This window comes from Nanorana parkeri, unplaced genomic scaffold (assembly GCF_000935625.1).
Source record: "Nanorana parkeri isolate BGI_ZX_2015 unplaced genomic scaffold, ASM93562v1 scaffold433, whole genome shotgun sequence".
Classification (NCBI taxonomy): domain Eukaryota; kingdom Metazoa; phylum Chordata; class Amphibia; order Anura; family Dicroglossidae; genus Nanorana; species Nanorana parkeri.
In genome coordinates, this window is record NW_017306701.1 from 667,474 (window position 1) to 692,126 (window position 24,653).

At 38.9% G+C, this 24,653-nt stretch overlaps 1 protein-coding gene across 1 annotated transcript in view; it reads right to left on the reverse strand.

Annotated features, from left to right (window-relative positions):
- Positions 1 to 300: 300 nt before the first annotated feature.
- XKR4 (XK related 4) overlaps positions 301 to 24,653 on the reverse strand; it is a 249,093-nt gene continuing 224,740 nt past the window's right edge. The window contains exon 5 of the mRNA XM_018560126.1: positions 301 to 1,802. Within this exon, the coding sequence (XP_018415628.1) occupies positions 862 to 1,802 (941 nt within the window). The 3' untranslated portion in view covers positions 301 to 861. The remainder of the gene's footprint in view (positions 1,803 to 24,653) is intronic.

A 24,653-nucleotide genomic window follows, 5' to 3' on the forward strand; every position in this document is an offset into this window, starting at 1 on the left:
TCCGCGGGTTGGGTTTACATTCTGCCACAAAATCCATTGCTGTTTTCTCAAATATCTACTGGTATAGTTTAATGATTTAAGGGAAAATAGGTAGCAAGATTTGGGTTAATTTTATTGATGTTTTGAATTAGACATTTATTTAAAAATTTCCAGTTGAAATTAAATAAGCCCTTTGCTACTGTGTATGATACCCATATATAAAAGAGTCTGCATGGATATATACATTGGGAAATATTTCAGACCCAATATCTCTAGATCAGACCCAAACTCCTGATGGTTCATAAAATATTTTCATTATTTGGCATGTTGCAAACATGGTCATCTGCTCCTCTGTTCTTCTTGAATTCACATGGCACACATGGTTGGGTTAAGCCATTTATGGTTTTTGTGAACATGCCCCTTTTGGGATATGCAACATTTTCTACGTTTTGGATGTGTGGAGCAGAGACCTGTAGCTTATAGACTGTCGGCTGTAGCATGGTTTAAGGGTCATTACATATAAAACCTTGTAGACATTACAACTCTTGAGACAATAATGACTTCTATATAAATAGTAATCACAGCACTAGACAACACACTGTCTATACTACATAGGTCTACTGTCCTGCCCTTATTTGTATGGTCTCTCCTCACTGAATATCTTCTGTCCCAAAATGCACAAACAAAACTTCCTCTTTGATATATCAGAGTACTTGAAAGAATGATAATCATGATGAATAGCCATTTTAATTGTTCACCATGGCTTTACTCTGTTCGTAAAACAGTTTGTTTTCAGCCACCGACTGGTTGACAGTGCTTACTGTTCAGGTTATCATTGTGGCTCTTTAAAGTCCTGGCTTTCAGGATTTCCTTTTGCGGCTGTTACAAGGTGGTTTCATATTCCAGACGTTCCTGAATAAGTGCATCGTCTTTATACTGAAGCCGAGGGGGAGTAGGTGAACATTCAAAAGCTAAAATTGCTTTGCGTAGGCTTCTATCCAACACATGTCTCTCCCAGGCTGGGTACCTGTTTCTAAACAGGTCTATTTTGATAACAGATTCTTCAATCCTCGGAGGCCTTGAGGATGGTGTAGAAGGGGCTGTAGGCCTCACTTGAAAAACTGGCATGCAGCCGTCTCTTTCTGTATATTTCTGATCGCTGGCCACACTCCTGTTATTGGACATAGATCTAAGAGTGCTTGAGGCCACCTCAGGGGGCAAGGGAAATGCAGATATTGGATCTTCACAAGCACAGCTCGGTGATTGGCCAAATCTAGGTCCATTAGGGTGAAAGAAGGCATAGTACATAAGCATAAAAACAATACCAGTTAAAAAGCTGCTAAACACTACACACAGTGCTGGAATAGCAAATGCATCCAGGATTTGGGGGGCCTTATATAAATACCACAGGGTACTCAAGGCGGTATTTTCCAGAAGGATGACAAAGTAATAAATAAATAGCCGACACCGTGTCCTTCCTTCCTTGACATTAAACCAACTAAAGATATAGATTATTCCAACCACCATATCAAACACAATCTCCTCCCACTTAGTGATGCAGAATTCTGTTTCACAATGCACAATCCAAAAGGTCATGATACACCAGTGAAGTACAATAAATATTCCAAAGTAGAGTTGGAAAACTGAAGCGAAGAGGGCAAAAGTTATCACTCTGGCAGCGATGGTGAAGAAATGCCAACAGAACTGGATGATCACAGCCATGTAACTGATGGGTTTCTTGTCATCTCTGGAATCCCTTAATGCTTTCTGATAGGATGCCAGGGCCCATGCTAAGGATACCAATGATGCAGCAGCTGTAAGACCTAGAACACAAATAAAGAACGTTGATTACAAGCACTGCAGAGAAATTTAGAAGACTCATAGATAACAACTGTTGTTTAAACACTAGTTAATAAAATATTTAAACCAACACACTGCAAAATTGTTCACAATTTAACATTTCTGATGGCTAACATTTTAGCAGAATGTTGTGGTAGACTTAATAACACATCAAAATGCATGATTTTTATTCTCAGCATGTACTTTTTCACAAACATCTTTTAGAAGCTGATAATTAGTTTGACTTGTTTTATTGTAATTTTTAATTCAAGATTATTAGTATTAACTTATGACGCAACAGGTTTTTTCTTCTTCATTCAAAAGCCTTTAATGGCCTTAATAAGGTTATTGGATCCTAAAACATTTGTTATGTACAAGGGCCTCTGCAAACTTAATTAGGTTAACTCCACATAATCTGTTCCTTTTCCTCAAAAACATCTTTATGCAATTCTTAATATTTGTGAAAAGAGATATGTTCCCACTTCAGCACACATCTCAATATCTTGCTATACAAAATCTAGTTTATAGTTTATTAAAACTCTGCTAAGATCCACCCCTCTTAATATCAGATGGTTGAAAAGCATGGATTCATGCCCTCCCCTTGGAAAATTTGTGGTTTGAGACAGCACCAATTTTGAATTTTATTTCAGACGATGGGAATGTAAGAAAACGCCTACAAATAAACATGATTTATGACCACTGTTTTAGGTGATTTTACAGAAATAATGTAATTTGTAGGACTTGCATTAATTTAATTCAGTGTGGATGGTTCAGGACAAGTGCTGGTCAATTTTGGAAGTAACATTAGAAGACAATTTTGATTAATTAGGCACGGAGGTTCATGCTTACTTCAATGTTTGCTAAGGATGTTACAAAGACCAGTACTTTTGTAACTGTAATTAGTGGGACTGGTAATCGATTAACATACACAAAGACTATTGATCCACACACTGTTCTGGAATAAAGGCAATTAGTGAACACAACATCCATACAACCACTCTGATACCTCATACAGAAATGTAAACAAGGTATGTGGGTGGATGGTCCACTTATGGAAGAATACTTTTTCCCAAAAGGATCATGTATACAAATTTTTTATGAGAGTGTAGCTTTAGTGCTGTGATGACAAACACTGTAGATGTATGCAATTGAAAAAATGTGTGCCTGGTTCAGTGGTTGTTCTCGTCACCCTTAAGGGAGCAACAGTTTTAAAAAGTTATTATGTTACCAATAAGTTATCAAAATCATAGAGTACTGCAGACTCAAATCATATAAGGATTGAATAAAAGTCTAAAGCTGGCTATACACTGTTCTATTTTTTTCATTTAACCAATAGCTTGAATGAAAAAAATAAAACAGATTAATCCATCAATGTTTACGAGCACTACTCGAGGAGCAGGCTGTTTCCTTTGTAGTGTGACAGCGGCTGCCGGCTGCTGCCAGGATACTTGAACAGAGCCAGCAGCTCATTGTCTGCAGGCTCTGTTCCTTTAAAGATTTTCCGATCAGCTCCTTCGATCAGCTGATAGAAGGATGCTGGCCAAAAGAGTGCCAACAATGGCACCCACTGTGTGATTTTCGGCCAGTTCCTGAAGAACCAGGCAACATTTGCATAATGTATGGCCAGCTTAAGATATTTTTTTTTAAAGTATGTTTAAAAAAAGTACAGTGTGGGTACAACAAATTCCAGTTAACCAAGTACTGTAGTGAGGGAAGTGCACAGGTAACACACAAAGTTCAAGCATGTGACACCATGAGAACAGTGTTCACAAATGTAACTGCAGCCCAAAGAATGTGATCACACACAAATATCATGGCACTAACAAAGTCAAGCAAAAATCATTTTATAGAAATATACAGGGTTATTCACAAAGGGTGAAGAGTTTGGAGAAGACAGGAGAGGTGAACAATCTAGACCAAAATAGCTGATTTGGAAAAATTCTCCAATTCAGCTCACTTTTCAGTTCAGCTATGTTGTCCTAGATTGTTCACTGCTCCTGCCTTCTCCAAACTCTTCACCCTTTTCTGAATAGCCCTGATATTAGTCATTATAACATGGCATGTTCTTTTACGACACCTACAACCTATTTCACAAAGCTGAAGTTTCTTGGAAGGTTAAAGGGATATTCTTTCAGCAACAAACTGACTTCCTATACTGGGTAGGTAACTGCTGCCCCCTATAAAATCAAATATACATGTTAGATCAACACTCTGCAGCTTTCTGCCTTCTATAAGGAAGTTGCCTTTATTTGTCTTATATACTATATTAAATCAATATACTGTAAAACATTTTTGAAGCCTTTGTAATGCAACCACTCCCTGGAACATTAATATGCTGTTCTCCATTTGTTCTATTTTTTTAATCACTCTTTTTTTTCATTCCATTCAGCTGATGTGTTTGGATGCAGCAGGTAAAATTTTCCAAAAGGAGAGCCACCGAAATCTGGAGCAAAACTGGGGCTGTAGTACATAGCAAGCAATATAGTTTAATTTTACTAGAGAATAAAAGATTAAATATGAGTGGGTTCTATGGGCAATGCTCTGATTTTTCTCCAGTTTTCTTGTACAATTTCAGATAAATAAGCCTGTATATTATGTTAAAGAACAAAATCCTAAGAAAAAGAGTTATGTCACCGCTACTAGGTTACATTAGCATTGTGGCCTGGCTCTGAGTTATGTGAGGGAATCTAGCATGTCAGGTCATGTGACCTCTTCATTACAAAGGCCATAGAAGGGAAGCGTGTGCATATTGGCACATAACTATGCCACAAGCAGGATTATGGAGCCAAATGCAGATTAGAAATCCACTCATCTTTAACATTTTTAAGCCCCTATCTACACCTAAGTATTGCGATAATGATAACATTTGGAGTGTGCTGCCAAAGCGCTTGAAAAACGTGTGTCTTTAGTAGCCCTTCAGTGCCATTCATTCTAATAGCACCAAAGCATGTCATGCTCATGTGGATACAAAGTCGCATGCCAGAAGCTTGCTGCTACATGCCAAGAGTTTTGATATGACACAATTTAAAAAAAGTAAGGTGCATGTACTTCTTTGGCACAATACACGCCTATGGCAGCCCATTTAATTAATAGACTGCAATGTGTGTGTAAATACATGCATACACGTGTTTCACGCGCTGTAGCGTCCCTCAGGTGTGAATAAGAAGGTTCACGCTACACTGTGAACACTGCCATGCATTGGCGATGTGGTAAGTTTTGCAATCACTAAAGAAGCAGACCACCGTACTGTGTGGGAGCAGTGGTCCGGCTCTCCAGTGCGCTGCTGGCAAAGGCAGCTTGTTAAAGTTTTAATCACAAACACACTTTAAAATATGCCATATTTTTTATGGCCTGACAATTTTTAATTCTCATATAATTTATTGGTTAGCAACTCAGTATAATCATCATATCTTCTGTATTTTACCAGTGACTGAACCCAAATGTTTTTTGGATATAGTCATAGGGATCTATTTATAAGGATGTATTTACAACTTGTTTTTCAATTCCAGTGCAAAATTCTTATCAGTAATCTATAAACCATGATAAAATATATTGTCATGAAATAAAATAAAAAAACAGGCAAAATCTAAGGCATCAGTGAAATAATTAGAGTGACGTGACACATTGTAAAACACGTGAAATGAAAATAAAAATATATGCCAGCATTTATAGAAATCCCTTTTCCAATGATTCATTATGCATTATTTCTGAGTTGCTCTGTAATGTCTAAGATGTTTCAGCTTCCTGTGAGTGGCTTCCTCAGTTCAAATAAGTGTCAGGAACGTGCTCAGCATTTATAACCAGGGGAGGAACTCAGTCACCTTAACCAAGTCATCAGGGTGCTATGAAAAGTGTCAAGGCAGATGTTGATTATTCAAGAACATGACTCAAGTTGTGAAAAGTTGTAAAAAAACAAAACATAATTTTCTAATTCACATAATCCAATCACAAATATGAGTTCAGTGTAAAAAATATCTGCTCCCAAAATGTGCAGGCTACATACAGGTCTCCAGTCTCTGCAGGTCTTTGTTACACTTTCTGTATATTTGGTGGTTATACTAGTTTTCACAAATAAACATACAATACGATTAAACATCTACCTGTAACAGTTTATGTGGTGTTAAAATTATTTATAGATCATTTTAAAATAAACAGTGAATTCTCCTCAGGCGATGTTGAACTTTTAATATACTTTCCCAATTTCATTTGCAGGAATGTTCCTACCATCACATCTCAGCTAATCTCCATTCTAAACTGCCTTCAGACCACAGTTACCAATATTGTAAAAAAGCAATAAGTATGTCAGCCTAACACAATGTCACTGTTAATGTCAGATCCATCAGAATGATTTCTTCAATAGAGAGGCTAGAAGTAATATCTCTAACTTAACAGGTAAGCCCCATACACTAGATTGAAATTTATTTCAACACTGTCTTTTAAAATATCTGTCTGCATTATTTTCAACCACTTATGCAAACTGTGTTTCTGGAAGTAAGTGAAACACGAGAAACAAGAACAATCTTCATGGTAAAGAAAGGTCCAAGCTGGGTATACCTCTTGATCGCTAAAACCATTTATGCTCCCTCCAAATGGGATAAAAACCCCATTCCTAAAGTGGAACTCCAGTCAAAACGTATTATTTTAAGCTTATATAGAGCGTGGAAGAGTTGGAATATATGAAATTATTAAAATGGCCAGCAAAAAATTTCAGAGGCACAGAGGCCCCTTTTCCGAAGGTGACTGAGGGCCTCACACTTCGTGCCCAAGGCTGGCTACACTCACTGCACCACTGTATCTATACAGCATTGTGAACCTGATGAGACAGTATCATTAGCTGGATTAGTAGATGTAGATGTACTTTAAGGGCCCTGTCACACCATCAAGTGTGCGTTCCAGTGTGTTCAGCTTCTGGAACGCAACCCGGCCAGCTCACTTTGTTTTGGGGTGGGAGGGAGTTTTTGGGGCCACCCGTGGTGCGATTGCCGACACCAGAACGTGTGGCACATTAGTGCCTGCATTCCGGTCCACTGTGATCTGCAAAAAATGCTGCATGCACTATTTTTTGCAGATCGCACTGGACCGGAACGAAGGCACTAATATGCCACGCATTCGGGTGCAAGCGATTAACTCTTGCAGTGTGCGGGTAGCCCTTTTTAAAATCCTGGAGTTCCTCGTTAAAGCGGACCTTTACACTCAAACATCAAATTCCACCAATGCATCCCTCTATGTATGATGATTAATAATAACATGTCAGGTGTACAATGCTGTGATTTTGAAATACTGACACTTGCAGAGCATTCACTTCCTGCTTTGAAAGGGCAAATGACTGCAGTTTGCCAACGCAATGCACACTGGGATTGCCTTGTCATCAGCATAGTATTGCTGGGATCTCAGGGAAAGGCATTGTCCTGCCCTGAGATGATGTGCATGGTCACATGTCCTAGTCACATGTCCTAGTCACATGTCCCAGTAATCTAGGAAATAATAGATCTAGTCATCTGCCCTTAGTAAACATGGCCACTGTCAGAAGACAGGGGAAGAAAAGAGAAATAAGGTATGCAAAGACTACAAAGCCGGCAATTAGCTAGAAGTATATGTATGTAGATTGTCATTAACTAACTCCGGGCCGGCCGTAGTAAAAAAACGGCATCTAAAGGTGTGTTTGTTGTTATTTTAAAGATATGGTTAAATGTCCGCTTTAATGCTTGTGATAGACTGCATTGTAAATGTATTTTTTTTATTTTGCCTATATTTGCACTTTAAGCTCTATATTTAAGCATAGAAATTAGTATCTGAAAGCTTATCATCATGTCACACTGTTGTTTTATATGTGTGTAAGAAAATGCCACCGTTACCTAAAACTCAAATAACTTCTCACCTACAGTTTGGTCACTTGCTGTTGTATTCTGGGACAGGAAGTATAATGAGACAAAGACAGCAAAAAATAAACTGACAGGGGTTCTAACCATTCCCTACTTTATCCAAATCTAAAAAAGTTTAAATATTCATACAATGTAACTCATCGTAGTCCACATAACTGGAGGGGTGGCAGGGGTATGTCCTTTGCCTACATGGGAAGTATGTAGACTAAACTACTATGACTTCCAGGCTCACCCATGCAGTAGCGTATAGGGGTGCTGACACTGCAGTACAGTTCGAATAAGGAAGGGGGTCAAGTCTACATCTGGGGTGGCTGTATTGGTAAAATTATAAAAAGGTTAGGAGGAGTTCCTAACCGTCCAGAAATTAAGGGGGTTATTCACAAAGCTGCAAAAGGCAGCCAAGTGAATAACCCAACCGAAGTGAAGTGAGCCAAGTCTTCTAGCAGATCCCGACCAATGAATAACAACTGGGCAGAGCCGGCTGTGACGTCATGGCCGGCTCCGGCGAGTTGTTATTGTTTAATGAAAGTTCAGTGTCTTCAGGTCATATGGGGACGCTGATCTGTCATTACATCTGGGCGAAGTCAGCTGTGAGACATGGCTGGCTCCACCCAGCTGTCATTTGTGGGGTGAAAGACCGGCCTTCGGCAGGCCTTTCGCCCCGCTTCAGCTATCACTTCGGCTCAGTTGAGCCAAAGCATATGCCTTTGGCGCGGCCGAGCCGCTCGGCCGCTTGCGTCTGTTGTACGGGCTATAGTGAATAGCCCATACAGCAGTCCTTCTATTCCACTGAACCGAAGGACTCCCACAACCGAAGTGAGCCGAAGGATCAGCCGAAGCTACGGCTGGATCCTTCTGCAGCTTTGTGAATTACCCTTTAAATGTTTTATTACTTGTTTGTAAGTGGAGTTTTCGTTTTTCAGCTTGTAAACCTGTTTCTCTTATCTTATTAAAAAGTTAGGTTGATGTTTTAGTATCCCTGTGAACAGGGATTGCTGTTGTGAACATAATATTATTCCTTAATTTCATTCTCCCTTGTCGAGGTCATAATTATACAATTTCCACATTCAGACAGAATGCTGCCATGTAGGTAATCTGTACAAAGCCAAATCAATATTCACTTCAGCAGGTAAGAAGGTCCAAATCACACAGTTTACTAAACCCTGCTGTGTTTCTGCCTACAAAGATGCGTTCAAAATTAATAAGCAGAGCTTTGACACCTCAAATGTCAGCATGTTCCACTTCATTGCTGGAACTCATAAACACCACAAAGTTCATGGTATAGGACAAGGAATAAGAGAGCTTAGTTTGTTTTCTCAAAGCAGCAAACATGTGATTTTTCATAGGCTCATGTCAAATCTGTGTCCATTATATTCAGTAGCAGGCTAGTATTTGATCATGTTAGATAACAATATATACTCTACTATTTAATATAGACCAATTCCGAGCAATAGGTGAAATTAAATAAAACGCTAATGCAAACCAGCAAAACTCTGCAACATCCCAAAAGACAGACCTTCAAATTCATTATTTAGAGCAGTTTCTGGGTAACCATAAGACAAATGTCGATGAATTTTAGATTGTAAGCCCTCAGGGGCAGGGCCCTCCTTACTATCTTGTCTTGAATTGTATTGTGATTGTAATGTCTTCCTTATATTATAAAGCGCTGCGCAAACTGTGCATGCCATGTGCACAGGTCTCAAGGATGCTGTGCTTCAACGACTGCCTGGGCGCTGGTGGCCTGAGCAAGCAATGATGTTGTGTGGCCTAGTATCACTTTACTTAAACTCCAGTCATAAGGACATCATCATCTGACTGGTCATTTTATTCAAAAATTATTCTATTTTGATCAGATCTTATTGGTTATGGAAGCCCTGCCACGAGACTCTACAGAAATCTTAGCTGCAGCAGAAGGTTGTCTGGAATTGTTTTAAAGGCTAGCAACCATAACTTAAGATATTTGCAATCCCCCATGACCTATTATCCAAACTAACAGACACAGTACAGGAAAACTCAGAACTACTGGTAAGTAAGCATCTGGTTACAATCTAACAGGACACACAATTGCCACAAATCAGCAACAGCAGACAAAATCTTGCCAAAAAGTGGCACACAACTAATAAGAAATAATAATAAAAAAACAAGACATATTAATAAATATTTCCTAAATTAAGTTGATACATTACTGGTGTAATAGTTTTTTTTTAATTTTAGGACAAAAGCTACTATTTCCATTACTAAAGACATGTCATTATTGTAAAATAAGAACTTTCCACTTCCAGAATGTTTCCACAAAAGAAAACAGATCATTTTTAACATTCTATTAATTTCTAGTGAATGCTGGTGATTAACTTGAATTATTAGTCTCTATCAATGCATGAGTGCCAAGGGAAATGAATATTCAACAACTGCTTTAATTAGATTTTAAATAATGAAATATACATTGACAGCTGAAATGATGTTGGCTGTGTTTACTGAGTGGTGCTTATATATGTGTTGGGCTTCAAAATGATAAAAATGTACCTCCAGCTTCAATGAAAAGCTTCCAGAGGTATTTTAACTGGTCACATGTGCAAATGTAGACTTTGAATAGCTTGACCCTGTTGTGATTACAGAAGGTCACTATGTATTAGTCAAACAAGCAGAATTTTATTGTCAAATGTTTTAATATGTTTGTATCTGGTAAATACGGTAGCATATTCACTAATTTTTACACTATATAGTTTAAGTTTCTTTATTTTGTCATTCATTGTAGATAATAATGAGCTTCTGCTTAAAACTGTGATCTTTTTTGGGAATTCTAGGAAACTGTCTTGATTTTAGTAGAACATTCAAGAAACTGTCACTAACACTCTTGATTGTGACTGTTTATGGATGGATGGTAGCTATAGAGGCCTCAGAACTATGAACGTATAGTGACACTACAGTAATCTTAGGAGTTAAATCTTTAAAATACATCCAAGTACCCTAACTATTAACAATTCTGTACCATATCCGTGTATCACTCAGGTGTAGATCCCCAAATCATCTCTGAATTTATGGTGACACAGTCCTTCCTTCTGGAGGGTGGCTACTTTTGATCCACCATGGTCTCGGTGTGTGTGTTAAAGTAGCTACCACTCCAAGCTCACTCCCTTGATGGACTACAATCTCAATACAAATTAGTAAACTAAACATGAGAATGTAGTACATCATGGGGAACAAAAGTATCTTCCCCCCAGAAGGAAGGTCAGAGATGATTTGAGAATCTACAGTCAAGTGATACACAAATAAGATACATTTTTGTTAATAGTTAAGGAACTTGAATGTATTTTTAAGGTTTAAGAAATGAATGACTGTGAACTTATCATAGCTTTAAAAAAAACCAATATAATCTTTCATAGTATCCTCAACTCTAAAATGATGAAAGCGGAAATCGAGTTGGTTGATTTAGATTGTTACATTACTTATAGCATTCTGTTATCAGAGAAAGGGTCTGTGATTAGGCATAGATGAACAGCTGTCCATTCTTGTTAAACAGATGGATGGTTTCCATCCTGGTTTCCCTGATTCCTCAGTGGCATTATGTGAAGCATGTACAGTGGGTAGTTTTTTTTTAATATTCTCCTTAGAAAATAGAATGATGGGCACCAACTCACAGATTTTCAAGCAACTTAGAAAAGCTCAATGTCTAATAATAAATGTTTAGAGATTACTTACCTGACTGTCCCACGCCTGATGTGTTCACATATATATTTCCATCGTGTACAAGGAAAATTTCCCTGCACATGATTGGGTATTCAAAGTAAACATAGCTGCCCTGTATGCATTAAATGTAGTAAACATTCACTTTGCTAGGTGAGCATGCTCTGCTGCCTTATTAAATCAGCCCCAGTGCATAAGAAAACAATCCTCATTTACTGACACCAGCTCATTTTACTTATTGACTTAGAGCAGCTAAAGATTATAACTGGTGTACTGCATATTTATATATATTTATATAATATGTTAATAGATTCTTTCAGGCACACACACAGGAAATTTGTTAATCTAAACAACTGCTAAGCTAAACAACTGTTGACAGAAAGCTTGTTTCTCACAATGGGCAAAAGGGGTAGAGTGCCTTCTAAACAGACCACACAGGTTTTCTGACAATGGTATAGCTGCTCTCTATTGTTTTTCCATTATTTGTATCTAGCTTGCACACAATGGGATATTGTTTTAGGGAAACTTTATGTAAACAGCACGCCTAGGTTGGTCAGCCTCATTGGTACCTGACTGACTGTTGATGGCATTTATGGTACTTTGCTGCCATCTACAGTTGAAAAAAGTGAAATAAACCTGTCACAGATTTTAACAGAAGTATTAAGGGGCAACGCCCACAATTGGGCTACTAACTTTTCTGAATAAAAAGGGGACTTTGGGGCTTCAAAGGGGACTTTGTCATGGAACTATGACCAAGAATAACTTCAGGAGGACATCACTGAAACACAGGACTCTAAGAGAGACTGCAACCAAAAGCCATTTTGCTGCGAACGCTTAACTGCCACAAAGTCCTGTTTGAATATGTCATTTGCAACTGGAAGCTAAGTATCTTTAGTGTATTCTCGTCTAGAAACTATTCCATGTACTAGAAAGGATAGATTCGTGGGTGCATATGTGTGTATGTTTGTTTGTAGTTAGCCTTATGTTTGTTTGATACTGTTTTTCCTGTAACTAAGTTTGTGCACACAGAATTTTTGCATAGTAAAGTACATTAAATACTACTGGGGTCAGTTTCCCTGACCTTTTCTACAAGAATCAGACAACAAATATCTGTAAAGTTTTGCCTAGTATTACAGACCATTTCAATAATTTGGTCATGTAGCAGTTAACATTTTGAGACCTATTTATAAAGCAGCAGTATGTCCTAATTTTAACAATTTTATCGATTTTCTAAAAATGAAACAGTAGCCCCATAAAAGGTGTATTAATTGTGTACTGTTTGGGAGAAGCAATGTGATACCATTTCAGTAGTACCGACTACTCCTGAATAAATAAATGAATACATGGAAAATTAAAGTAGTATTAAGCTCTCAAAACTTTTTGTCAATAATAAATCCAGATCAAACAAATATGCATTACCAAGCAAAGTATTTCTTTATATTTTTGCCCAAACATTTACAGTCATCATGATTACAAAGAGCTGGCTCAAACTCTCTTAGCACAGCTTCCCTGAACTTCGTGTTGTGGCATCACCAGGGAAAGAGCAGTCTCAAGCACCTGGCCATTTACTAGCTTGGAGAAGGGAGAATGGAGGTGAGGTGAACAGGGAGAAGGGAAGTGCCTTGCTGTGTCTTTGTGTTTGTGGAGACAAAACAGCTCACTAACATACAAAAGTGTGGCTCCATAGGACCTTGCAAGAGAAAGGAGCCTCCCTAAAACAGGATATCAGGGCCAGTGCTCGGGGACCAGCTGATTCTGCCAGAAACTAAAACTTTTAAACATCTAGGAATAGCATTCATAAAAAGTCATTTACTTAGCATTTAAAATAGCTTAAAAACCCATTGACCTTAATATCACCTTAAAGAGGAACTCTACCCATATCGTCAAAATAACAAAAAACACACCTTTAGAAATGTTTAGTAATGACGGCAATCTACAAACAGATACTTCTAGATAATTACAGGCTTTTTATTGTTTGCATACCTTATTTTGCTTTTCTTCCCCAGTCTTCAGACAGTGGTCATTTTAACTTTGGGCTGGTTACTAGATCTCTCTTTACTTCCTAGAACTCTGGCACATGTAAATAGGACATGTGACCACGCACATCATCCCTGGGGAGGAAAATTCCTTTCCCTGAGATCTCATGAGATTACAGATTTCCCAGCAATGCTCTGCTGATGTAAACTTCCCAGGATGCAATGCTTGGGTATAATTACATCATTTGTGCCAAAGTGGACGAGAAAGTGGAAAAAAAAATTGTAAGTAAAATAATAACAGGTGTGTTTAGCTAATAAATGAATGTAAGATGATTTCATATCAGCTTGCAGAGCTGTAAGCTGATGTGATTTTTAGTCAAAAGGGGTAAAGGTCCAAAAGGAGGTGTCACCTTGAGTCTTAAAATATTTGTTTTGCTTTTGTAATCTAAATTAAAAAAATTGGAGCTATTACGTATATAGTAGATATGGGCAATATTTCCCTTCTCTTTTTTTCAGCTACAAAATATCACTGTACCATTTTTACATTGAGAAAACAGCAAAGCTGAAATAATTTAAAGCCTGTAAAAAAACACTAAACACAAACACTTCAGTGCGGGCAGAAAAGGATGCAGATACTTCACCCTGCTTATGGTCAACACTCAAGTTTATTATGTACTTACCCACCACTAATATAGTACGCACTCACTTTACTTAGTACATTATAAACATATCGAGTAACCTGTATCTGTAAACTGTATCTGTATACACACAGTCAGTACTAAACTGTTATTAATAGTATCAACATTGTATTCATGTGCAGAGCTAGAATAAAAAGCTATCAAAGTATTTTTTACCATAAGTAAACCTGTTATTAGTGTAAGCTTAGGTGCCAGTCAGCCTACTGAGTAAAATATGCATATACAGCCCATGGTAAGTGGAGTAGAAAGAATCCACTGGCACCAGAGAAATAGGCTTGTTTAAATCATGGCCAGTATCATAGTGATAAAGGGCAGGGATTATAAAAAAAAAAAATATGATTGGGGAGAGGTGGAGCAGAGGTAGGTACAAAGTCTGTGATGTCATCTTCTATTGGCAAGCAACTTAATGTGACACCATGTTGTAAAGGGGGGTGGCAACAAGAAGGATCAAAGGTGGGCTCGGACTGCAGTGGTGAATCACCACTCTCCACAAGGGGAAGAGGCAACTTGGAGGCTTCCATGACAGACTCAAGTAAAAAAAATTGTGTAAATGTTTATTTTGCTTTTTAATTCTGAATGAAAGAGAGACGGGTGGGTGGGATTTTTTTTGCCTGTGCATAGGCTTTACGTCTGTTTCAATATCCTCATCATATAAATGGTCCAGTGTCTGAGCCTACACAAATGAAGTATTTTCTTGTTACATGTTTGAAGTACCACCTTTTTTCAAAATCTACTGTTGTTCCCTGAAACAACGCAAATAACAACGCAAATAATTTCTGCTGGAGCTGTCTGCGATGGCATACACAAGACTTAGATGAAAGGTACAAAGAGTCGACCTTCTGTTTTACGCACAGCTGCAATATTTGTTGGATAGCTTTAGCATTTCATAAATGACATTGATTATGCCGAGAGTTGCTCTTTAAGAAAAAGATTGTTTGGCAGTTGTTTTATTAGTGAATTTTTGACCGTTGCCTAACATCTATGTGAAATTGATTTACAAAATTCAGACACGGTGTTAAAACTGCTCTATTTCTTTGAATCTCACCTGTCCAGGTATTTGAAATAGTCAAATGTACGTACATACACCTGCATATCAGTATCTTCTTGTTCTCTACTCTCCTCCAACAGATATCGCAGACATATGGTAATATAAGGTTACCTGGCCTTGTAAAGAATCAAGCTGTTTCTTTTTTGGAAGCGTTTTATGAAAGGCATCATTACTAATATGCCAGGCTAACTATACTAATTAAAAATATGTTTTTCCCACTACAGAGTACTGAGGGACCCAAATTCTAATTCTAAAAATGTTTAGGGTATCATTTACACGTTACAGCCAGCTGGTGGTGTTTATTTGCACCAGAGGGGCAAGATGTCTCCTACAGATGAAGATCATGTGGATTGTTAAATGCTGCAAAGTTTCTGCCTAATATAGAGTTCTATGATAACCTGTGAAGCAGCTGTATGTGCATTTACTCCCACAAGGTAGCAGTGATTAGCACTACTACTAACAACCTAATCTGGATTTTGTTTGTTTGACTCTTGGCGTTCTTTTTCTTTTTTTGCTGGCATGCTTTTCAAGAACTAATTGCAGTTGTGTTGCTATAGCAGCTGATCTGATACTGCTCACCCAGTGGAAGCTAGGTACAGACAAAAAAGGTATAACTTTATCCTGTTAGCATAGAAAAAAAAAACAAAAAACAGAAGTATTTATCTAGAAATTTTCTATTGCTATGCAATTCTTACTTGCAGAGTCTAGAACTACATGTCATCAAAGTAAAACCAAGATGGGTCTTGCAGTGGAAGATCAACCTGGTCTGGCATATTCTGAAATCACATGCCGATTACAATATATTTATTGTAATCGTGTTTACAATATATTTTTTTACCTTACTGGACCCTTTTCAGTTATGTGTTTTAAGTATGATTATAATACTGTACTTGTTCTCATATATTACAATATGTCCAAATGAAAATCTGGAACATAATCGGCCTGATCTCTTCAAGTCTTACTCAGTTTTGTTAAAACCCTATCCAGTTATTAAACTCTACTTATAAGTTGAAAATGGATGATCATTTCTCACCTACAATAACAAGCATTTTAAAATCTAAAACTGGAAAATGCTATTCCCCATCCATATTTATTCAAACTCCTTGCGTATCTTTCCATGAGTGCACAAAACTAAAACTGCTTATTTTGAGTCAAGCCTTATTCTCAAAATAGATACAGCTATCATTTAAGTACTTCTATTAGCAAGAAATACATAATCCCAAAATGTTGCTTGACCCTGGTATTTGATATGTTTCTGCGTGTACAGAGACTTTTTGGTTACCCCAAGAAACTGACAGTGAGAGCTCTCATTATTATGTTTTATTTTAATAATAATGATAAATGGTGTTATTAGTTTTTCTATATGATGATGCCAAAACGATTTTTTAAAGGAAATACAAGGTGGCAATTTTTACCTGCTAAACACTGTTCTTACTTGCGACTAGGTTGGTTTACACATGATCTGCAGATCAACCAGTTGGTAGGTTCTTAGGTGCCTCCAACTCTTTATTGCACTCGGAGGCCACTGCCAACAAAAGATAGTTCTGCACATATGAGACATCTTGTCATTAGTACTTATGCTTTTAAGGAGGAGATATATATACTGGTACATGTAACTCCTACAAAGAGTTCTGAAGATCCTCCAGTTTCTGAATCAGCTAGTGTATTAAGGCCTGTGAAATCTCAGATCCAAAATTTTATTTGGTAAGGGTTGATTGGTCTTAGCACAGTTTTGTACTTTGTTTTCTTTAATTAATAAAGGCATATCTGCTATATTAAGCCAACACTACAAGATTCCAAAAGGTAGGCCACATGGTCTTTAAATGTTACACTGTTGTGTTGTTAATATGCTCCATCGGTCTATCGGTCACATTAAAATATTTTCATAACTGGAGTCCAATCTGTATTTCTGGCCTTGTTTACCAATACTCTCCAAACCACACTGTCCAGCCTTCCACTGATCTGCTATAATTTTACATTGCCATAACCTGGTCCTATACATTGCTATAATATGTCTCATAGGTAATACTTCAACAGTTCCACCTAACATATACAGGTGAAACTCGAATAATTAGAATATCGTGCAAAGTTCATTTATTTCACTAATGCAACTTAAAAGATGAAACTAATATATGAGATAGACTCATTACATGCAAAGCAAGATAATTCAAGCCGTGATTTGTCATAATTGTGATGAATATGGCTTACAGCTCATGAAAACCCCAAGAACCCCAAATCCACAACCTCAAAAAAGTAGATTATTACATGCAATCAATAAAACAAGGATTGTACATAGAACAATATCGGACCTCTGAAAAGTATAAGCATGCATATGTACTCAGTACTTGGTTTGGGCCCCTTTTGCAGCACTTACTGCAATCACTTTTGCACGATATTCTAATTATTCGAGTTTCACCTGTATCTTCTAAATGCCCTATGCATGTTACCCTCTACCCTGGTACTTTACCATCCAGTATCCATTACTTGTAGCTGCTTCTTCCTTCCTTGCCTTGTTTAGCTAGTGTTTCTCTACCAGTTACACTGTAGACCTATTTGGGTAGGGCTCCATTCTCCTTTTGGTTTTAGTTTAAGTAAATGCTTGGAATTGTACATATTCTCTTTAATAACCAGGAATACTGCTACATATGGTGTTTGTCTGTGAATACATAGAAGTATGCAGACTGCTTAGCTCGCCAATGCTTTAAAGGTAATTTATGTTTGTTGACTCCATAAAAAAAGTGAAATGAGGAACCTGGATGACCTGAAGGGGAGATGAGAACCAGTTCTCGGTTTCCTCTAATAGTTATTTGTCCATATATAAAACACAATAAGACTAGGCATTAAATTATAAGCCAATAAACACTGACAGCATTTCCACCAATCCAGGCCTGCATGATTGTGTTATGTCATTCAAATAATTTTAAAGCTTTGGTGACATGTAATGATCATACGGCAACGTACTTACTAGAGGATAACCTCTGTGTCTCTAAGACACACTCTTGTAATACAAAGCTCCCTGGTAATTGGCTAACATAAATGATTTCCTGCCATGTTTGATGAACATGATGCAGAAATCATTTGTCCTTTAAGGTGTCCTGTGAGGCACAAGAGAAGAATCTAAGTCTATCCAATGTGGCTTTGATAGGGAAGTAATTAACGTTACAGGCTGAGCTGTCCACAAGTTTGAACCAGATAACAATATAATTGACTGTAATGGTCCCAGTTCTGAAGGACAAAAATCAAAAGATAAATGTGACTGTAACTAAATTTGTCCTAGGTAATTTTATACTGACTTTTGACTATTAGAACTAGGCCAGGAAATATTTTCTCGTAGAGGAGGAGCTCTGTAAAATAATTTTTATTGTTACTACTTCAAGTGGCTTTTTGTTATCAAAAGCTTTTAAATGAAACTATTTAACAGCTTTAGAGTGCTTCTGTCATTAAAAACTAGGACAGTGCCCGGTGACCACTTATATGGACAGTTTCATAATTTGGTAACTGTATTGTACTGCACCAAAGACTGTTTATAGCACCTCACTTTAGAAATAATCTCAGGAGATCAGGATCCTGGTTAGCCATGTCATGAGGAACAGAGGACAACAGGTATCTTGTTCTAAAGCAGGGGTGGGGAACCTCCGACCCTCCAGCTGTGGTGAAAGTACAAATCCCATGAGGTGTTGCTAGATTCTCACAGCCACAGCCATGACTCCCAAAGACAAATGCATCATGGGATTTGTAGTTTCACCACAGCTGGAGGGCCAGAGGTTCCCCACACCTGTTCTAAAGGATGATTTTGCCCAGCACAAGTGAGGAAGTTATTCAGTCATAGACAATGCATTTGCAAGGAATGCAAATAGAAGAAAATAAATGGTGTTGCTCTAACAAAGTAGAGTCATGACCATGTCTGTAAATGAAACTTAAAGGAGGACTATGAGGTGAGTCAAAATCACTCATCCTCATAGTTCGAGCTGACGAGTGACAATGAAACTGTCACATGTCGGCTCAATAGATCCGGAAGTGAGCGAACACATTTCTCGATCATCTCCCTGCAAAGAGCGGTGACTGTCAGTCACGGCTCCCTGCAGAGATTGCCCCCCTCCCTGCTCCGCTCCTCCAGCGCTGACTGGAGGAATGGATGGGGGAGGGGGCTGGCACAGCTGTCATTCACGCAGCTGGGTGGATCTCAACAGCATTGTCGGGATCTGTCCCGGCTGCGGTGGTCTCAGTGGGTGGGCTTGCGATGATCGCAAGTACGATCTGCCTGTCCAAGATGGGCAGATCGTACAAGCTTTTAATTAGCTTACAACCATCCCAAGACAAAAGTCTTGGGATGGTTGTAATGCTGGGCACACACCTTACAATCATGGCAAGACTTTTGTCTTGCCATGGTTGTAAGGTAATTAAGAAAACGTACGATCTGCCTATCTTGGACAGGCAGATCGTACTTGCGATGATCGCAAGCCGCGCCCCCCTGAGGGGCGGGCTTCCAATGACCGCAATGCCGAACGGGCAGTGTGCGCTTGCGCATACCGGCCCGTCCGGCTTTTATCTTACGAACATGCTACACACCCGCCGAACATCGTACGATGCTCGGCGGGTTTTCAAACATGTTCGTAAGTTAAGAGTCATGCGACTTTACAGTAGTAGAGGTCGCACGGCTTCCACACACCTTACGATAATCGTTCGATCGCTGGATTTCCCGCGATTATTGTATGATTATCGTAAGGTGTGTGGGCACCCTAAGGTGTATGGGCACCTTTAGACTCATCAGTTCGAAACATGTAGCATTCATTACTAAATTTAACCTGCAACAGCAACATCGATGGCACTCGTTATCTACAAATACAAAGATTAAAGACTTCTCTTCAAGACCAAACACCTGACACCAATACCAATATATATCTGCTAGTTGGCAGCCTGCACAAACTGTGCTAACATAGTTTTAAACTTTCAAACTTGTTTTTCAGTAATTAATCTAGATGAAACAAATATACAGTAAATTGCCCAGCAAAGTATTTCTTTACATTTTTGCCCAACTACTTACAATCATTATGTTTTCAAACAGCTGACTCCAACTCTCTTAGCTCAGCTTCCCAGAACTTCCTGTCCAGTACAAGATCACAATGGAGAGCACAGTCTCCAGCAGCCAGCCAACTACTATCATGGAGAAGGATGGAGGGAGGGAGCCTGGGGAGGGGATTGACTTGATCTGCTGTGCCTGTGTATTTGTGGAGACACACACAGCTTACTAGCACACAGCTTACTAGCACACACAAGGGTGGCTCCATAGGACACGACAAGGGAAAGGAGCGACTCTAAAACAAGATGTATGGGCCTGTGCCCAGGGGACCAACTGATTCTGCAGAAAACAAACTTTTAAACACTAAGGCCTGGTTCACACCTGGGCGTTTTACAGCGCGTTCCTACGCGCTGTAAAACGCTCAACATGTGAAAACCAATGATTGCCTATGGGCATGGTTCCCAAGTATATATTTTTTTAAAATAGAGAAAATAAAGGAAAAAAATAAAAATAAATCATAACGCCAGTGAAACATGCGTTTCACTGAACGGAAAAACGCGCTAAAAAACATGAAAAAAACGAGCTGAAAAAATATGCTCAGGTGTGAACCCAGCCTAAGAAGCAGCATTCATTGTAAGTGATATAAATGTGGATCATAAAATTGCGTAAATGTGGATCATTACCACAGGGGAGGACCAAGGCACAGTTAACAAACAAGATCTTTGACCATTTTAACCACTTGAAGACCGCAGTGTTTACATCCCCTTCTTGGCCAGCCCATTTTTCAGTATTCAGCACTGCAGTACTTTGACTGACATTTATTTATACAACGCTGTACAACGCTGTACTGAAATGAATTTTATACCATTTTTTTGGGGACAGACAGAGCTTTCTTTTGATGGTATTTATTCACCACTAGGGTATTTATTTTTTACTAACAAAGAAAGTACCGTACATTTTGAAAAAAACAACCCATGAAATGTTATGAAACATTTATTATTACCCAAGTTTTTGGTAAATATAAAAGATGGGCTCATGTTGGGTAAATAGACACCAAACATGTCAAGCCTTAAAATTACGTGCGCCCGTAAATCGCAAAAAACTATCACACCCAAAATTGTCCAGTCGGCGCTTTAAAAGCTTTTACCGCTCATCAGTTTAGTGTTAACAGTGATTGATGGTCCAAGAATTATTACTCTCACTCCGACATTTGTGGCGATATGTAACATGTGCACACAATGGGCGCAATCGTCATTTTCGCACGTAGGTGCACCTGACACATGTTTGCATGTGCATGTGGGGGCCTTTAACCACTTGATGACCGGTGTGTTAAACCCCCTTCCTGTCCAGGCCATTTTTCAGTATTCAGCGCTGTGGCATTCCCATGGACCGAGAGCCCAACAGTTGCAGGAGAGAAGAGGGGAACCGGCGGCATACCTTATTCTGCTGGGTGAACGTCCCCTCCTCTCTCTGTCGGCGTCCAATTCAAAGATGGCCACCAGCAGGTATCACCAAGATGGTTGTGCATGCGCAATGACGTCACAGCTGTATCCGCTCCGGGTGACACCCGACCTCGGAACGCCCCGGCCCCAGACATTCCTCTTAATCAGCCCCTCAGGAATTGGTTTGGTCAGATAAATATTCACAACCTGGAGTTTAATGCTCCTAAACTGCTTGCTGGAGCCTCCTCCCAGCAACAGGTAGAAGCCATTAACCCAACAGACTTAAGGAATACCTGCAGAACAATGTAATTTCTGGCTTGTTACAGCCCAGCAGTAAAAACATTCTAAATTTATTAGGGACACAACTACATAAGGCTGGGTCCCTGCAGATATTTGCAAACGATGAATAAATGAAATGCATTAACTGTGGTCTAGATTTTGCTTGACATTTATGACCCATATTAGCTCCATAACATGGATTCATGCATGCACATGCTATATTTGATGCATTTCAGGCTAAAGTACATGTGGATGTCTGTTGAGGCAACATGTAGCTCCAAGTAGGTAGCTATTTTGTACAGTGTACCTCACTACCCCCATTCCGCCCCCTTCCAGAAATACCACTGTACTTGTGGTGAATCAAATAGGGATGTCGCTCTTTTGGTCCTTCCTGCATCATAGGAGCAGCTTCATTTGTTTCATATTTCGAGGATTTAATTTATATTGGTTGACTGCATTCATAAAGACTCTGAGATATGTCCACAGTATGTAACCTTATCTTTAATATTTTCAATTAGGTTGTTAAAGCAGACTATCACACAAAAATAGGTTTCACCATTCGATCTGACCATGCGTCATGTTAAACCCTAAATATGGGTTTAACATGAAACATGGTCAGAAAGGTAAACTTTAACATAATGTGACTAAACTTTGCAGCAGTTTTTATAACTGTGAGACAATAGTGATGTAGCCCTGGCCTTACAGATATATCCAGGGAAGGCTACATCACCAGTGCCAACGGGAAATCTCTTTAATCTCTGTCTGTAAACTGCAGAATCTCACAAGATCTCAGGGGAAAGGCATTTTTCCCTTGAGAGGATGTTCACTGTCACATGTTCCAGAAGGCAAACCCAGAGTTCCAGGATGTAAAGGGAAATTAATGAATCTGCCTTTAGTGAAAATGGCCACTGTGAGAAGAATTGGGAGGAAAACAAAAATAAGGTATGCAAAGAATTAAAAGCCTGCAATTCTCTATAGGTATATGTTTGTAGATTGCCATCACTAAATATTTCTAAAGGTGCCTTTGTTGCCATTTTTAAGATAAGGGTGAAGTTCCTCTTAAAAAGATTTCGGCAACTTTACTGCCTACTTTCTGTTAATACTGTGCTTATTATCTCTAATAAATAAAAACTATACATTATTACAAACAAAAATACAATAGAGCTTTCTTGTAATCAGATTTATATGTGGCTAAGCAAGTAATTCTAATTTTTACCAACTTTTAAACTCGCTAGCCAAAAACTCAAGGTCCCACCAAAAGTCTTATTCTGATTTTTTCTTTGTCAAACTACTGCTAATGCTGCAAAAGACAAGTGTTAATAAATCATAGCATTTTTGTATAAATGTAGAACACAGTACTTTGACTGCCACAAACACTGTGAAATAGACCATTTACATGATGCATTATTATTTAATTTGCATCATTAGTAGGCTAGTACCCATGAGTACATTACAGTGGTTGCAGTTCACTGGTGTGGCAGCATAGTACAATATTATTGGCAGGTAGCCCAGCACATAGGCCTTTGTCATTCATAATAAGTACATCAGAGAGGCTCCTGTCTGCGTGGTGCTATACAGAGGAGTTCTGTTCAATTTACACCTGCTAAAGAATGCTTTAATTATGTGCATTATAAAGTTGTTATGTTACAAGATGTTTAGCACTGTGTACCTCTCACTCCTTCACACCTTACCTTGCTTGGTGATAAAACTTATTCTGTTCTTTGTCTTTTGTTACACTTGTGTGTCACCACTCATTTCTCCATTGTAAAATATGAATCAGTGTTAATTTACTGAATAATACTGTTGAAACATCATTAAGGTCATTTAAAAGCATTTAAAAAGGATTTAGAAAACCATCCATATACTTTAGAGGGTGGCCAGATGTGCAAGCATGATTCATCCTCAGGCTAATGTCTCTGCAGAATACTGCACCGGAAACATAGATGTCTATCCTAACCAAGTATACATGTTTGTGTCAATATAAAGAGGGCGAGAAAGGAGAAGGTAGAGGAATGCTGGCGCCGCTTATCACAGTGGAATAATGTCATGAATACGGATCTTCTAATCTGTCTGATTATGCCCCCCCCCCCCCCTCACCATCATGTAAGCCATTCTTGTCTGCCTGCTGATGATATTTAATGTCTGTTGGTACCTTAAAGGAAAATGGCAGTGAGAGAAATATGCAGGCTACCGTTTTTGACTGCTACTTCTGGAAATGCTAACTGCCTGGCTGCCATGCTAACCCAATTAATTTAATATATTGCTTTAATTACCTTAAAGCCCATCACATTTATTGGACAAAGGGCAGACCAGTGGGTGGGCTCTAAATGCAAGCTATGATTTGAATTTGTATAATGGACATCTCTAAGTTTTCCACAGCATGCCTGTAGTCTGTGCACGGCCTCTTTTAGAGTGGCCAACCCTTCGCAACCTGCCTAAATGGCAGGATGGGACAGATGTTGGACGCGCGGTCCCATGAGGGAGTCATAACCTGCAGTACCTTTGTCAAATGGGCATGGTTATTGTCTACGAATTAGGGTGGGTATCAGGGGCGTAACTAGAAATCACAGGGCCCCATAGCAAAATTTTGTATGGGGCCCCGTGATTGCTAGTCATGCCACTTGCAGAGCCCCAGAGGAGAGTGACTCTGCAGAGCCCACCATAGAGTCTCTGAAGTGGGCTCTGCAGGGTCTGAGATCTCTTACCTGTCAGCTTTGTGGTCGCCGGGCCCCGACTCCTGTTCCGTCCCCGTGCCCCGCCTCCTCTGCTATCGACGGGCCCCGCCTTCTCTTACATCACTTGCCCC